Source organism: Patagioenas fasciata, chromosome 5, assembly GCF_037038585.1.
Source record: "Patagioenas fasciata isolate bPatFas1 chromosome 5, bPatFas1.hap1, whole genome shotgun sequence".
Taxonomy (NCBI): domain Eukaryota; kingdom Metazoa; phylum Chordata; class Aves; order Columbiformes; family Columbidae; genus Patagioenas; species Patagioenas fasciata.
Window position 1 is genome coordinate 66,718,042 of NC_092524.1, and position 17,589 is coordinate 66,735,630.

Sequence of the window (17,589 nt, forward strand, 5' to 3'; positions counted from 1 at the left end):
ACACGTTGGGTCCATCTTTTTGAAACACCTTGTAATGACCCAACCCCAGGATGGCATGCCAAGAAGATAAATCAACGGGAAAACAAGATACAAGAGGGACAGGTTATTACTGAATTAAAATGCGACAGTGCTTATGCTTCTCTCACCTCTCAGGTTCATCTGGTGTGCAGGGGTCCCATTGGATTCCTCTTTGCTTTTGTAGCAGGAGATGGAGGTATCTTTGAAGGTGCACCAATAGGGCTTGTAGCCTTTCAATGTCAGCTTCTTGGGCCTGCGGGGCACGTTAAGAGATGTGACATTTGGTTTAAGTTCCTAAACCAAACTGCTGCACAGGGAAGCTCCTTTCACCCTTGAAAATGTGGTGTCAGCAGATTGGGATATGCCCACCCTGGGATATGCCCACCCTGGGATAATCCCTGCCTGGGAGCTCAGCCACTGCTCGCCAGCCCTTCGCTGTCATGCTGGGTCAAGAAATTGAGCTATAATTGAAAGTTTGGACTCTTCAGTCACAGGGAGCTCCCACTAAATGGGGGTGAGGTGGATGGAGCAGATAACTGTATATAAAAATGGACATGTCCACAAACGGCTGCAAAATATTCCTCTTCACCTGCCCCATTAAACTGGAACGTCTTTGCTTGAGCTCTGAAAAGACGCGGTACTTCTAAGACTTGTCAGTCAAGCACACGTATGAGTACTCTTGTTGTTTTCTTTTTAAATACTCCACATCAGAAAAGGTTCAGTTCCTTCCTATGGAAAACATGGATTTTGCCCGACTGCAGAAGCGGCGATGGCCCCGCAAACCCACAGCAACATAAAGCATCATCCTGAGCCTGCTCATCCCACCATGAGCCCAAGATCTCCAAAAAGCCACAAGATTCTGCTTTTTCTTAACCCCTTCTCATTTCTAAACCTTATCCAAAGGTTGTATCTGCAGCCTCGCACTGCAATGCATTTCTGACATCTCCATCCCAGAAACAGAATGACAATGGTTTGGGTTGGAAGAGACATTCCAGAACTCATCCAGTGCCACCCCTGCCTTGAGCAGGGACATCTTCACCAGCTCAGGTTGCTCAGAGCCCCGTCCAGCCTGGCCTGGGATGTCTCCAGGGATGGTTCAGCCACCACCTCTCTGCCCAACCTGGGCCAGGCTCTCATCACCCTCTAATAGCTGCTCAACCCTCATCTATACAGACTCACATTGCAGCTCCTCCCTGGTGAAGTGCGACGAGAGGCACATGTAGAGCTGGACCAGCTCCTAACATCACGTCATTTACGCTGGGATTCTGGCAGTCAAATACCGCCTGGCCTTCATTTTTAGGAGGCAAAAGGCAATTCTGTGTTTCCCCACGGCGACAGGACAGTCTCACATCCCAGCCTTAGGGTTCAGGGCTGCACTGGGTGAGGAACCAGCAGCTTCTTGCTGCTGTCCCACCAACCAACACTCCAGTTTGCAAGCAATTAGCTGCCCAATACATGCCTAATTTTATTCAGAAAACAAGCAAATGAAAAGAAAGAACAAGATTTTGTCTGTTTGTTCACCCACTCAGATGCAGGGTACAGGCTGCAGTGCTGAAACCTTGCCCAGGTTAAGACAGACCGCAAGCCCAGATGGACATGGACTAAGTATTAATTCGCTTTCAGAGAGGGAGAAAGAGTTCCTCAGAACAGAAGAGGCACTTTCTGGCTCCGGAACGAAATAATTAATAAAATCATGGCTTGTTCCAAACCTATTTCGCTGCCTACAGCTTTTCTCCTCTATCGTATAGCTGTGCTGTGACATCTCACCATTATTGCCAGCTTCCAGAACTTTCACCATAACCCTTGCCGCAGCAGGCAATAAATTGCAAAAGATGGTCGTGGCTGCCAAAATGTTACTCCAAGTCCAGACGCCGCTGTTCCCGGTTTCCATGTAACACCGGCCAAGTCAAAGCAAAATTAAAAACCCAAAACAACTAAATCCTGAGCGAGCTGGAAGAGGAGCCCGGTCAGCATAACCTGCTCCTCTTGGCAAGGACAAGGCAGAGAGACTGCGATCCCGGCCGTTTATAATTCATCAAGCCTCTTGCAAAGCAGGAGAAGGATCTGAGCACGGTTTCTAGGTTTCACTCCTAATTTTAGGATGGCTTGATTATCCAACGGGCATTAATTGCGTTACAGAAATAACCCGGCATGTGCTGCTGGCTACAGGATGCAGCAAATTCTCCCAGGGTGCTGACAGTGGGAAACACACTGTGTTTTATATTTAAGAACCAATTGACTTCAGTATCAAATATTTTGAATAGTGTGAAATACTTAGTGACTGTGCTATGGGGTAAAGCAGTAAAATCACAGAATCCCAGAATGTCAGGGGTTGGAAGGGACCTGGAAAGCTCATCCAGTGCAATCCCCCCATGGAGCAGGAACACCCAGCTGAGGTTCCACAGGAAGGTGTCCAGGCGGGTTTGAATGGCTGCAGAGAAGGAGACTCCACAACCTCCCTGGGCAGCCTGGGCCAGGCTCTGTCACCCTCACCGAGAAGTTGTTTCTTCTCATATTTAAGTGGAACCTCTTGTGTTCCAGTTTGAACCCATTGCCCCTTGTCCTATCATTGGTTGTCACTGAGAAGAGCCTGGCTCCATCCTCCTGACACTCACCCTTTAGATATCTGTAAACATTAATGAGGTCACCCCTCAGTCTCCTCTAAGCTAAAGAGCCCCAGCTCCCTCAGCCTTTCCTCACACGGGAGATGCTCCACTCCCTTCAGCATCTTTGTTGCCCTAATGTTTCAATAGCAAGAGAGCGCGGATGCTCTGAGCTGTGGTATTACACAGTGACTGCTCCATGGCTTTTCACACGAGGTAATGTAGCGATGCACAGCAAGATCTTAAAGCCAGATTAATAAAAAAAAAAACCCAACAGGATATTAGGCGGTAGGACCATTAATTATTCATAGACATTACCAGTTTCACAAGCACCTCTTCCCATCAGCACTTACTTGAAGACTTTAATGTAGTCGGCGAGCTCTGGGATGGAAGTGATGTCACCCTGAAAATAAAATAAAGATTATTGCATTTGGGTGAATGAATCGAGTGGAGCCAGGGCGGTGGGTGCGGGAGGGAAGCTGCAGCGGGAAGGAAGCCGACATCAGCTTCATCAGCCAACATTGGGGCTCAGGGGTCAGGAAAATGCTCCTGAGAAAGCTTCATCCACTTCATGGGAGAAGTGAACAAAGAAAAATCCATCGCGCAGAAGTGCTGTTTGGAAACCAGAGGACAAGGTTTTATTTTTCTTTGAGGAATTCCTGCTGCGGCTGGAGCCAATTCCCACCCGCGAGGTCACCGGCGGTCACACCGGCTCCTGCTCACACGGGGATTTTTCTCCTCCCTTCGTTATTCCCAAAGAAAAAGGAAAAAGATGCTGCTCTGCACCTCCACGGAGCACTAGGGGAGGGATTTCTGACTGTCTAGAAAGGCTTTTTCCCCTCCCCGGCTTTTTTAATATTGCGTTTATCTTCACATTTTGCATGAGCAAAATACACAGGGCGGCACTTGCATTTCCCACGAGCTCCAACTAAAGAGTTTTCCAAGGACAGTGAAAGCAAAAGCTGCCCCAACAGCTTCCAGCAGCACGCCAGTTTACTTCCCGCCTGCAATGAGCAACGCTGTTTATAGATAGCAGGGGGAAAAAATGCAGAATCTAAACAAACAACCCAGTAATTGCCCATTATCCGTATTCAATTACTCGAATGCATCTGGAAATGGCTACTGCTCGCAACCCTGATGGAAACGGATGGAGGTTTTCTGATGAATCACTGTCGTCTTCACTTCTATCCGTTGGGGACTGTTCCTTCATATCGTGCTTTAAATTATAAAATTATATCATTATATAATTATAAAATATCTCCTAGCAATGGAAATTTATCATTATCACTGAAGCAGCGCTGCTCTTCCTGCATCAAGCGGTTAATACTGTAAACATCTGTAGTTATTAATGCCAGTAAAGCAGGATAAGTATGGATGTTAACTTCAAAAAGACCGTTCATGAACACTTAAAAAAAAATGATATGAAGTGTAAGACTGGAAAATTTCAGGGATTTTAGGGTTTGAAAGAACTTAAAATGAAACGCAGGGATGGTATAAATGTGCAAAATGCCTGGAAAAGCTGAGCTGTGCCAAGTTGGACCAGACTCACTCCTTTTTCGGCAGTTTTTGGGCTTTACATTTTTAAAGGTGGAAAAGCAGTGTTAAAACAGCATATCGGGGAAAAAACTACGAAATCCTCTGAAATACAGTCAGGGCTCACTCCAGGCTAAAATCCAGTCTAATAAAATAGAGTTTCATAAGTTATTTCTGAAAATCACAGCAGCTGTTTTAGGTACTGTCAACCTTTGCCATGAATTAGAAACGGTGGAAGAGAAACCTCACCGTGAAGAATTCACTATTTTGGAAGAGAACAGAGACTCAATTAATTTTAATTTATTGTTCCATGATTTGACCAGGAAGGTGGTTTGGTGCAGGGGGGGTGGTTCAGTAAGATCCTGGCTCCTCTGGGACTTCTCCAACACCATTTGTTCTTATGGACCCAGCAGGAAAAAAAGCAACATTGCGCTTGAGTTCGGTGGGAATGCAGAGATGGGCACAAGCACTGAGCTCTCCGTGCTAAATTAACTGCAAACATCCCAAAAAGTAGAAGGTGGTCTTATAACCTAAATGAAGCCTTTGGTTCAATACGTGCAGGTGCTCCAAGAGGTTTTTGTGGGCTCAGAGCAGAGCTCAGTGCTGGCCCCGTGTTGGACACTGCCCAGGGTCCCATCCCACAAGAATCACTCCTTGATATTTAAATAAAAACACCTTTTTTAAGAAAATATTACTGAGGTCTATGTTTTGTGTTGCTTCATTGGGCTGTGGGCAAATTTCTGATGCTGTAAGAGCAGAAAGAGAGAAAAAGGGAGAGGAAGGAAGTAAAAAAAGGTTGGAAGCCTGGAAAAATTCCCACCTTTGGATCATTATTCCTGACTCCTGTGAGGCGAGGAGGGGACCCGAGTCACCCTGCCACCCCGTGCCTGCAGCCCCTTACCAGGATTGTCGCCGTTTTGCCACCTTCCAGAGTAATTTCCAGATCTGAGAGCGCAGCGTCCACCTCATCCACGTCCTTGTCGCTGTTGTTCAGGTGGTTTTCCGAGGACATGATGGACAGCTTGTTGATGTGGTACTGAAAGGCAAGGCACGGCGTCTCAGCAGGGCCCGGCTGAACCCTCTGTGGGAGCAGAGCCCGGCAAGTGCTGAGACCTGAGGACACTTGAGTCACAGAATCACAGCAAATCAGGGGTTGGAAGGGACCTGGAAAGCTCATCCAGTGCAATCCCCCCATGGAGCAGGAACACCCAGCTGAGGTTCCACAGGAAGGTGTCCAGGCGGGTTTGAATGGCTGCACAGAAGGAGACTCCACAACCTCCCTGGGCAGCCTGGGCCAGGCTCTGCCACCCTCACCATGGAGAAGTTTCTTTTCAAATTTAAGTGGAACCTCTTGTGTTCCAGTTTGAACCCACTGCCCCTTGTCCTATCATTGGTTGTCACCGAGAAGAGCCTGGCTCCATCCTCCTGACACTCACCCTTTACATATTTATAACCATGAATGAGGTCACCCCTCAGTCTCCTCTTCTCCAGCTCCAGAGCCCCAGCTCCCTCAGCCTTTCCTCACACGGGAGATGCTCCACTCCCTTCAGCATCTTGGTGGCTGCGCTGGACTCTCTCCAGCAGTTCCCTGTCCTTCTGGAACTGAGGGGTCCAGAACTGGAGTCAGGAATGACCAGCTCGGCTGTTTCCAGTCCAAGGACCTGGTGGTACAATTCCTGAAGGTACGATACCTGAAGGACCTCTCTGGACCCCACAGGGCAGAGCTACGCTTCTCACAGCATCACAGACTGGTTGAGGTCGGAAGGGACCTCTGGAGATCATCTGGTCCTACCCTCTGCTCAAGTAGGGCCACCTACAGCCGTTGGGGACAGACCTTTTAGAAGGGTGTGCTACGATAGGACAAGGGGTTATGATTTTAAACTAAAGGAGGGAGATCCAGGCCAGACATGAGGAAGAAATTGTCGGCCCTGAGGGTGGTGAGAGCCGGGCCCAGGTTGGCCAGAGAGGTGGTGGGTGAACCATTGCTGGAGACATCCCAGGCCAGGCTGGACGGGGCTCTGAGTGACCTGAGCTGGTGAAGATGTCCCTGCTCATGGTAGGGGTGGCACTGGATGAGCTGGGAAGGTCCCTTCCCACCCGAACTGTTCTGTGATTCTATGATTGCCTGGGACCATATCCAGATGGCTTTTGAGTATCTCCAAGGATGGACGCTACACAACCTCTCTGAGCAACCTGTGCCAGTGCTTGGTCACCCTCGCAGTAAAAAAGTGTTTCCTGATGTTCAGAGTGAACCTCCCGTGTTTCAGTTTGTGCCCATGGCCTCTGGTCCTCTCATTGGGCACCGCTGAGAAGAGATGGGCTTCATCTCCTGCACAGCCTCCCACGAGGTATTTATTTACATTAATAAGAATCCCCTGAGCCTTCTCTTTTCCAGGCTGAACAGTCCCAGCTTCCTCAGCCTTTCCTCAAAGAAGAGATGCTCCAGGACCTTCATCATGCTCATGGCCCTTCACTGGGCTCTCTCCACTATGGTCCATGTCTCTCTTGCACTGAGAAGCCCAGAACTGGACCAAATACTTCAGGTATGGCCTCACCAGTGAAGAAATTCATGGGAAGGATCCCCTCCCTCAACTTGTTTTGCCCAATGCAGCCCAGGACACCAGTCACCCTCTTTGTCCCAAGGGCACGTTGTTGGCTGATGTTCAACTCGGTGTCCACCAGCATACCCAGGTCCTTTTCTGCCAAGCTGCTTCCCTGCAGGGTGGCCCACAGAACACACTGGTGCATGGGGTTGTTCCTCACAGGGACAGGACTTTGCACTCGTCCTGTTGAACTTCATGAGGTTCATGTTGGCCCCTTGTTGAACTTCAGGAGGTTCATGTCGGCCCATTTCTCCAGCCTGTTGAGGTCCCTCTGGATGGCAGCACAACCTTCTGGTGTACCAGCCACTCCTCCCACTTTGGGAGGATGCGCTACATCTGTTTTTACCCCAGAAAACCAAAACATCCATAAAATCTCACACAAAGGACCATGCCCAATTCATACTGGACTTCTCGGAGAGGTCAACTGAATCTTTGCATTTCTGTTCCCACTCTTTTTTTCCTAAGAGGGGCCATAGCAGCAGATGGCCCTGCTCTTGATGGGGATATTTCCGCATCCTACAACGATGAGGCACGCCAGACCACACGTAGTAAACGGCCTGCCATCCGTCTTACAGAAGTCAATAGCAGGTGTAGTATTTATGCCAAATCACGCCGAGTATTTCATAAAACAGATAAATAAATAGTTCTGGGAAACCCGCAGATTATCACCAGCTGTTTGGGGGGGGCACCGTGCCAGAAATGCACAGTTCAGTAACCTCATGTACTTGCTGGGGTTTTTTAAGAAGGGAAAAACTAAAAGTTAAGATAGACATAAACATGTTTAGTAAAAGAAAGCCAAGTTCCTTTTCATGAGAATCAATCAGCAGCAAATATTTAAGTTACCTAATAAGCTGAAGTGAGGATTAGGAGGTGGGAAACAATACGACTTCTACCAGCACGAGAAGTCCAAGCTCCCACCAAAGACAAGGAGAGGCTAAAAATACCAATTACTGCAGACCTCACTGATCGTGTCAATCAGCATTTGCCAACAGAGAAATCTGCAAAGCTACAAAATCAAGTTTAACACAAATTTAAGCGTCTCGGGGTGTCTTCCTACCTGCAGCGCCGCAAACATCATCATTTCTTCCTCCGTGCACTCGATCTCCTCCAGCAGAATCGCCCATTTCGACTGCTCGTACAGCTGGTTGATCCGGATCGCGTCGTACTACGGCACACAGCAAAAACACCGACCGGTTGTAAAATGTACGCGCAGAGTCCAAGACAAACCGTCTCATCTTTGATTTCAATGCGATGCTTCAATCCAAGACTGAAAAGCCTCTGCCAGAGCGGCTCTAAGCAACCCTGAGAGCATCCCTATCAACACCTAAGCATTAGAAAACTGCTACGTGGGAGCACACAGAGCCAGGTTTGATGCCTGCAAGATCAATTTCCAAAGCGGTGGAGGATTTATCAATACAAAAGCACATTAGAAACAGAGGCAGCCTTTTGCTCAAAGCCTTCGCCTGTAGGATGCGAGTAAAATAAATAGCTCTGTACCTTTGGATTCAGGTCAAAAAAGCTGTAGTACTTGAATCGGAGCAGCAAAGCTTCATTTTCTTTCACCTCTTGCTCCATAAGAGATCGGGACGAATCCAGCCATCTGCAAATTGTCAACACGGGATAACACACACAAAAAGGTCTGGTGAAGTTGCGATGACGCTTTCAAGAATGCAATTTAAAACCGCATATTGGAAAAGAGACAAAAAGAAGAAAAAAGCAGAAAGCCAAATCCTTAACTCACCCTTGGTTGATTTTGGCTTTATCGAGCAGCGCCTGTGGCTTGTACATTTTCGCTAAGGACTCCGGGGAGGTGACGGGCTGGCTGACGGCCAGGATGCCTGGGTTCCCCTCCGACAAGGCGCTGTCACCGAACCAGGCCGAGGTGGGTGACAGGGGACTGCCGTCGTGAGCATCATAGGTGGGTGTCATCGTTTTGCTATAGAGTCCCGGGCTTGAATATATGTTTCCTACCGGTAAATGGAATAAAAGGACAGGAATTAGGTTACAGCCAAGCCCTCCCACTCCCAACCAAGCCAACTCAGACATAAACCCGAAGCCAGCGGATGAAAAACCTTCCCTTTTTTTTTTGTCCCGCAATTGGAAAACACTGTGCTGCTTGTTTTCCCATGAAAAGCTGTCCCTCTCTCTCAGCTCTTTCTCCGAGAGCAGAACTGATGGAAAACTCATCATTCCAGCCCAAATCCATGGGAAAAGGCGCAGGTCTCCCACGCCGGGAAACTCCTGCGCCCGGGGTTTCTGCATCACCTGGGACACAAACGGCCCCCGACTTACCGGTATTACCTGTGGCTTAAAGATTTTTGGAAGTCAAAAGTTTTAGAGGAGCAGGAAAATAAACTAAAGGTGCAGTCAAAGAGACCAGGGTCAGAGCACAAAAGTCCTACTGAGGTGGAGCTCACCTTTGACGGGGCCGATGTAAAGAATATCGGTGCCTATAGAGAGGGAAAAGAAAGGAGGGAAGTGAGAAGGCGAGAGAAAGTCATCGGGAGAGTGGGAAAGGACAGAAGCCAAAAATGGGCATTTTTGGATGAGGGCTGAATAGCACAGGTGAGGTTTAACCACCCAAACGGGGTGTTTTGCAGCAGCGCCGGTGGACTCGGCAGGCAAAGCAACCGAAGTGACTCCACGGTTATTTTATTCACGTTACAAGGAACAGCCAGACACGGAAACGCGGCATTTCATGGACGGGAAAGCTTGCTGAGATGGCCAAACAAATTCGGTATTAATATGCTGAGCAAGTGGTGCGATTTGGTGCAAAACCGATCCCGAAGCACACGCTAATCCCAGGCCTTGTAAAGCTTGACAGCTCGTACAGACTCCAAGCAGACAAACCCCCCCATCCTTTTAAAATTACAAATATGAAGGAAATAAAGGGGACCCAGCTATGCAGAGCTAAATAGTTCCTACTCATCTCACAGGACCACTGATTTTTACGTTAAGAATATAAAACCTGGAGGTTCAACGACCGCATCCTAATGTCAGTAATTCCACTGCGTATGTACATTGTGCAACGAGCTCAGCATCCTTTGCTGGGCATAAACCTGCACACCAGCATTGAGAAGGACCAATAACTGGCTTTTTTGGGAGAGAGTTACACCCTTTTAAAATCCTGAGCCTGTTCAGATATGCACTATTAAGGGTGTTGAAGGGTTGAGTGGCAGGGTTGAGATGCCAGTAGCAGGGTCTCCTGTGCCACCCTCCAGCTCCTCGGTCCAAATGATTCCTCTTCTCTGGATGCCCAAGAAATGACAGAAAGCTGAGCTGAGACCTCTGGAAAAGTCTGAGACTCAAACAACAGACAAACCTTCCAGAACTCCCGTTTTTTGCGATGAAGGAGCAGTTTGAATCAGCAGCATCACACCAATGACAGCCAGTGTACTGGTTAGGAAATTTAAATAATATAGAAATGCAATTCTAAACTGCCTGGGAGCATGGAAAACAGAAGTGAAAACTGTCCGTCACCATTGAATAAGAAAAGCACCAGGATGCCTTCAATGCTCCTGCTTGTTTTGCCTGCATGCCGGTCTGGATTACTGACCATGGGTACTTGCCATCAAGACAGACCCAGCAAACCAGGCGTGAGCAAAAAAGCACCAGAAATGGTGACGGGATGAAGATATCCACCTTCAAGCTTCACACCTGCAAGGGGAAAGCTGGGGGTGACTGGCCAGGTATTTATACCAGATAATTATAATTTGGGAGTTGGACTCGATGATCCTTATGGTTCCTTTCAACTGGAGATACTCTATGATTCTAAGGCAGCAGAAACGTGCTGTCCCCATGGACTGTTGTAACACTGGAGCAGATCAGCCCAACAAGAACCAGCAATAAACCCCCATCACCATCCACAAACTGCATCCCTGAAGATGCTCTTGCCTCCTCCCCATCCACTCTTGCAGCCTCAACCATCCTGTGGTTGAAGCAGACAGGGCTGAGCATTAACTCCACCAACAAAAGCAAAAACCCACTTTTTGCCCCAAATCGGGCAGGTTTTCCCATGGACATCCCCCCACATTCCTCCGTTTGAGTGTCTGCTCCAAGGGAGCAAAGCTGCCCCTCAGATATTCTCCTCACCACCTTCTCCAAACACCTGAAACATCTCAGAAGAAGTTTGCCTTAAAAATTTTCCCCGAGACAGGCAACGTCATGAAAAGTTCCAGATGAAATAGCTATAAATTTGGCTAACTTACAAACAAGTGAATACAGGTCTTCTAATGGAAAGTGTTGGGCAACGCTTGCTGTGGGTGTATTGACGGCTCTGCCTATGGTGATTTCAATGCTTTCACTGCCAGGTACAGGGTGCTCAGTGACAAAACACACCCATTAAATCCACGTGCACTGAAATACGCAGGTCCTGAAATATTAACTTGTTTTAAAACAATGCTTGAAACAGTTTATTCGGGTTAAAAACATGACTTCCAACTAACAGCACCTAAGTATGGCAGGTGGCTGTAGCAATTTAACCCGCAGCAAAAAGTAATTTCATTCACAGGGAAAGCAAAACCAGCGAGACAGTTCAAAGTGACTCACTGAAAGACCAATAAATAAGTAAAATAGAAAAATCCTTGACGTCCGTTTCCCTCAAGGCAGGCCAAGTATTTCCTATTAATCTAACAGAGATGCTCTCAGTGAACGCTGACTTTTGGAAAGGCAAATTACGGACTTTCAAGATGAAAATGCCAAATGAAAATGAACTGGAGCCTTGCCCGATGCAAGGAAAACTCCCCAGCCAGGAGTGGGAGAGGAATAACCCACAAGTATTTTTAAGTAACAGAGAGGAGAAGGTGCGAGACCAGAGGAAAAGAAGGATTATTTACCCCTTGCTACAGACCCATGATCAGGGTTTGCTGCGGAGCCCGTGGTGCACGTGGCTTCGGCATCATCAGCCTCACCCATGCAAGCCCACAGCCACCAGTGTCGTTAACCACACTGCACTTGCACTTCAGTTAATTTAAGACCAATTAAGACAAGTTTACTGAATCTCAAGATGTTTTTTTTTTAAATTAAAGCTGCCCTGCTTCCTTCTTGTCACTGGATTTAAAACCAAGAGCTTTGGCAGCCAGACATGTCTCACCCGCCTGGCCCCAAGCATCTCTGTGGCTTTCTCCACAAAGCCACTTGCACTAAAGTGCTCCCGCTTGACCGAATCGATGGTTTAAGCTCCTGCCATTTGCTTTCAAACACCAAACCTGCAAAAACCTCTCTGCTTGCAAACAAACACCCCTCAGCATCAATCTACTGCCTGGGGCAAGAGACGTTACTCCATCAGAGACGTTACTCCATCAGAGATGTGACTCCATCAGAGATGTTACTCCACCATCGGTGACATTACTCCATTAGTGATATTACTCTGTTAGTGACTCTCTAACCAATGCTACTCTGGTTCTGTAAGCCAGACTGGCAAAATAAGCCCCTAGCTATAAAAACTGGGGTTTCTTTTAGCATTACGATCCACAGCTACGCCCTTAACATAAGGGAATCCTAACGCAATTAATAAAACACCGGTTCTGCTGGGCTATAAATAAGGAATAGAACGGCGTTACTGCCTAAAACACACCTGGAATTTGACATTAGGAGCGATTTTCCATTTAACTCCTTGCTTAATAGGGTAAGAAAACCTTTCAGCGACACAATCCGAGTGTTAAAGTGGTCACACTTGGGTTCTGGTTTATTTTATAAGGTCTGACGTTGTTCTGCTCCCCTATATGCGTGACAGCTCCAGGCATGCATCTGTGCGACCGCGACCGAGTGCTGCAGCCCTGCAGGACTTGTGACATTTATTTGGGGTCTGTTTCTTGCAGAATTATGTCAGACCAGTACCGCTATGTCATTTTCCCCCCCATTTTATTATCTGTTTGCCTCCTGCCCAGCAAGCTCGTCCTCACAAAGCAATTCCCGGCTCACCAGACCCCGGCGTGATCAGTGGACCCTCCAGCTCGAAGGCGTCGTCTTCACATTGATCATCCAGCTTCTTCTTTTTTTTCTTTGATGGATCTCTGGGTTTCCTCAAAAGGGAGAGCTCTTCTGGATGCCTGATGTCTGGGGAGAAAACGGACCACGTTTACAATGGCAGGATGGGAAAAAGGATCAAAAAATGGAATATCCTTCCTTTAGGAACAAGATTCAGCAATGTGCAATACCTCCCTTGGCTGGTTTTCCTGCTTTGCAATGGTTAAAAATCAAGATGAGAACATTTTCCCTGCAAGCCTGTTGGAAACAAGCACCGTCCTTGGCTGGAGAGGTAACAAAGTATTTGGGTAAAATGCAGAATTTCCCAGGCACAGCTGCTCAAATGCAAATAAAAAGCTCTGCTGGACTGTGCGAGACACAGAATCACAGAATCCCAGAATGTCAGGGGTTGGAAGGGACCTGGAAAGCTCATCCAGTGCAATCTCCCCATGGAGCAGGAACACCCAGCTGAGGTTCCACAGGAAGGTGTCCAGGCGGGTTTGAATGGCTGCACAAAAGGAGACTCCACAACCTCCCTGGGCAGCCTGGGCCAGGCTCTGACACCCTCACCATGAAGAAGTTTCTTCTCATATTTAAGTGGAACCTCTTGTGTTCCAGTTTGAACCCACTGCCCCTTGTCCTATCATTGGTTGTCACCGAGAAGAGCCTGGCTCCATCCTTTGGACACTCATCCTTTACCTATTTATAAACATGAATGAGGTCACCCCTCAGTCTTCTCCAGCTCCAGAGCCCCAGCTCCCTCAGCCTTTCCTCACACAGGAGATGCTCCACTCCCTTCAGCATCTTTGTTGCCCTGCGCTGGACTCTCTCCAGCAGTTCCCTGTCCTTCTGGAACCGAGGGGCCACAACTGGACACAATATTCCAGGTGTGGTCTCCCCAGGGCAGAGCAGAGGGGCAGGAGAACCCCTCTGACCTACTGACCACCCCGCTTCTAATCCACCCCAGGATACCACTGGCCTTCCTGGCCGCAATCTAGACAGTCTAGTACCTTTCCCACCCATTATAATAAATATAAATATAAATATAAATATAAATATAAATATAAATATAAATATAAATATAAATATAAATATAAATATAAATATAAATATAAATATAAATATAAATATAAATATAAATATACAAATACAAATACAAATACAAATACAAATACAAATACAAATAGATAGAAATAGATAGATATACATCTACATATAAACATATTAATCAGCATGTGAACCCCTATTCAGGCACCTAGGTAAAAGGCTGTAGGAGCATTCCAACAGTCAAGCTATTTATTTACTTATCCAACTGGAAAATTTTAGAGCCTATATTTAAGGCACCCACTTTTTAAAGAGATCGTGGCCAAAGTGTTTCCTTTTCACAGCAAAGCTCTGGCCTCTCCCATTTCCGCGCCCAGAATAATTTACCACCCACGTTATTTAAAGTGAAGAGCATCCCTGTGTGTGCGTGTGTGTTTTAAGCTGTGGGAGTATGGGGGTGCTAATGAAAAAGAGAATTTTAGGGCCATTTCCCACAAAAGTGGTGTTTTGGTTTTGCTTTTGCCTGCTGCAGTCACTTGTGAGCGGGAAGGCGCTTTTTTGGGAAAGCGGAGCCCATGGTCCATCGTACCACTGAAACGGGTCCATTGTACCACCGAAATGGGTCCACCGTACCACCGAAATGGGTCCCTTGTACCACTGAAATGGGTCCCTTGTACCACCAAAACGGGTCCCTGGTACCACCAAAACGGGTCCATCGTACCACTGAAACAGGTCCATTGTACCACCAAAACGGGTCCCTCGTACCACCGAAACGGGTCCATTGTACCACCGAAACGGGTCCCTTGTACCACTGAAATGGGTCCCTCGTACCACCAAAACGGGTCCCTGGTACCACCAAAACGGGTCCATCGTACCACTGAAACAGGTCCATTGTACCACCAAAACGGGTCCCTCGTACCACCGAAACGGGTCCATTGTACCACCGAAACGGGTCCCTTGTACCACTGAAATGGGTCCCTCGTACCACCAAAACGGGTCCCTGGTACCACCAAAACGAGTCCATCGTACCACTGAAATGGGTCCATTGTACCACCGAAACAGGTCCCTCATACCACCAAAACGGGTCCCTCGTACCACCAAAACGGGTCCCTCGTACCACCGAAACGGGTCCATTGTACCACTGAAATGGGTCCCTTGTACCACTGAAACGGGTCCCTCGTACCACCGAAATGGGTCCATCGTACCACTGAAACAGGTCCTTGGTACCACCGAAACGGGTCCCTGGTACCACCGAAACGGGTCCCTCGTACCACCGAAACGGGTCCCTTGCCAGTCTTGCAAAAACCAAGAGTGGAGGAAGAAAACGACAAAAAAATCCATCGACTCCGAAGTGTCCTCAGCCGATACATGGGAACCAACCTGGAAATGCATTCACCTGGGCACGAAGCCATCCCAGTGCAAGGATGAAAGGCTACAAAAAGCTCGGGGAGCTCTGCAATACAGCTTGGATTGGATGGGTCATGACTGAGCCTGGAAGGAGGAGTTTCGCAGCTCCCCCCTGCAGCTCGTTGTCCATGTTCAAACCCCTGTGTTGCTTTTCTTTAATTCTGTTTTTTGCATGTGTCACCCGAAAATGCAACATTTGGGATGCCCTTAGGAAAGCAGCCCCAGTCCCATCCCTGCTGCACAGGGAAACCTGGAGATGCACAGGAGACCAGGATACAGTGAAGGAGCTGGTGGCATCACAGCCGGGCTTATTTCCCCACCAAGACGAATGCTGAACAAGAAAATAAGTCATTATCCTAACGAGGAGAAGCGACACGGTTTGTATCTCACCACCGCGCAGGCAGCAGTGGGAGTTTACTGCACACTCCCAGGCGCGGGATTATAATTAAAACTGGAATTTGGTCCCCAACATGTGACCCGAACAGGACGCAGCCCCACGGCAGACGGAGGGCTGGCAGCGAGCTCCGCTCCCCTCACCCCATCCCGGGACACATTGATTCACCACAAGTGTTTTTCCACATTTGTCAGGGGATGGCTGCCATTATAAACAGTACATTCCAAAAATCATGTTATTCTTTTTATTTATTTATTTTTAATTTATTAAAGCACGGCTTCCCTGACAAGTCACATCCCTGGGCTTCATCTCCCTGTTCGCAGATGCGATGAGCATCACGGGCTGTCCCCTCCTGGGGAGGACACCCTGACAGCCTCCCCGCGATGCTATTTTAAAAATCAACCCCTGCTTTTCTCTTATTTATTTTCTACTGTTTTAAATAACAGCCTGTGCACCACCACCAGCCCCATCCATCACATTTGGGGGGGTTGATTTTAGATCCTGTTAGCCTCAGTGTTCCCAAATCCAGAGGCTGGGTACCTCTGGATTTAAGCGCCTCTCATATTATAGAATCATAGAATCATTTCAGTTGGAAGAGACCTTCAGGATCATCAAGTCCAACCTTAATAATATTGCATGTCTCCATCCCAAACCATCATCTAGCAAAGCTTTAATTTAAGCTTTCATCTATGTATTAATATATATTTCTTTTTATATGTATATTTTTATTTATGTATAGATATAAGCTTTACTACTTTTCAGCTTTAATTTAACGCCGATTTATTATTACTGTGTACACATTATCACGCTAAACTCCCTCCCTGCACTCACTAACCAACACTTAGCTTCACCGCACAACTTTTTGACCATTTCTAGCAGTAAATGCCTAGCGTATGAACCCAGCGAGCTATTCGTGTGCCCATTTATCACAGCCAGCTTACCTCACGAATTAAAAATCCGCTGGGACAACCAGGGCCATGCGCAAGGGACAATACACAGGCACAGCCTAAAACGAGGAGTTCCCCTGGTATTTCGCTAGCAAGGTTTATACTCCGATGTTTATTTATGGTGCATTAGCAACCGATACAGCCTCTCAGCTGAAACCATTCAGCGAGGCCAAGGGAAGGGCTCCGGGCCAAGCTCGGCTCCTGACAGCAATCTGTTGGAGAACAGCCCAAAGCTTGACCATCTGATTTCAAAGCGACTTTTTATAGTCCCTCAGTGGTTCATGACGCCGTTGGCGGGTTACAAAGGATACGGGCAAGTTTTTCGGCAGCTGCTTCCAAAGGGCACACGGCCACGGGACAGCTGCATCCCCGCGATGCCGGAGCATCCCGGCTCCCCACAGCCCAGCACGTCTTGATGAGCTGCAAACTTATCCTGAACAGCAATGCACCGGCCATACCAGCATTAGATTGGATCTTGGGAACAATTTCTTCCCCAAAGGGCTGTTGGGCATTGGAACAGGCTGCCCAGGGCAGTGCTGGAGTCACCATCCCTGGAGGGGTTGGACAGACAGACATGAGGTTCTCAGGGACATGAGGCAGTGCCAGGGCTGGGTTAATGGTTGGACTCAACGATCTTGAGCGTCTCTTCCAACCAAAATGATTCTACGATTCTACAATCTCCAAGACTTTCCAAACCCACTGAAACCAACTAAGAGTTGCAAGAGAAAATAAAAATAAAGCCCATGGTGCCAAAAAGCAGAGAAGCAGAAAAGCAGCAAAAACACAACGTTGTTTGCATATATTACCCCAGAATAAGAGAAAAAAACCATGAAGCAACTTCGCACGTTTCAATCTTTCAGTAAACTGCTGGTGAAAAAAATGTTTGCCGTTGCTTGTAAGGGTGCAAAGGGTCTTTAAGTGTGTTTGGAATAGAGCCGGGCTTAATAAACACAGTGTTTAGCTACTGAAGCTAAAGCAGAGCCTGTTCCAGGGTAGGAAGGGCTTGCAAATGGTAGGGCTCCAGTTAACTGGAAACTGGGACAAGGAACCACTCCAGAGCCTCAGCCCCTGTT

General features: G+C 47.6%; 1 protein-coding gene across 5 annotated transcripts in view; it reads right to left on the reverse strand.

Moving 5' to 3' along the window:
* Nucleotides 1-17,589, reverse strand: part of FERMT2 (FERM domain containing kindlin 2) — a 55,248-nt gene that overhangs the window by 8,909 nt on the left and 28,750 nt on the right. For 3 of the 5 annotated variants that reach the window (XM_065838117.2, XM_065838116.2, XM_065838120.2), the window contains 8 exons: nt 12,680-12,814; nt 9,175-9,207; nt 8,499-8,724; nt 8,255-8,357; nt 7,815-7,922; nt 5,056-5,190; nt 2,975-3,024; nt 147-271 (listed from right to left, as the gene is read on the reverse strand). In XM_065838117.2, coding sequence (XP_065694189.1) covers nt 147-271; nt 2,975-3,024; nt 5,056-5,190; nt 7,815-7,922; nt 8,255-8,357; nt 8,499-8,724; nt 9,175-9,207; nt 12,680-12,814 — 915 coding nt within the window. The remainder of the gene's footprint in view (nt 1-146; nt 272-2,974; nt 3,025-5,055; nt 5,191-7,814; nt 7,923-8,254; nt 8,358-8,498; nt 8,725-9,174; nt 9,208-12,679; nt 12,815-17,589) is intronic. The other 2 variants (XM_065838118.2, XM_065838119.2) reach the window with 1 other exon arrangement.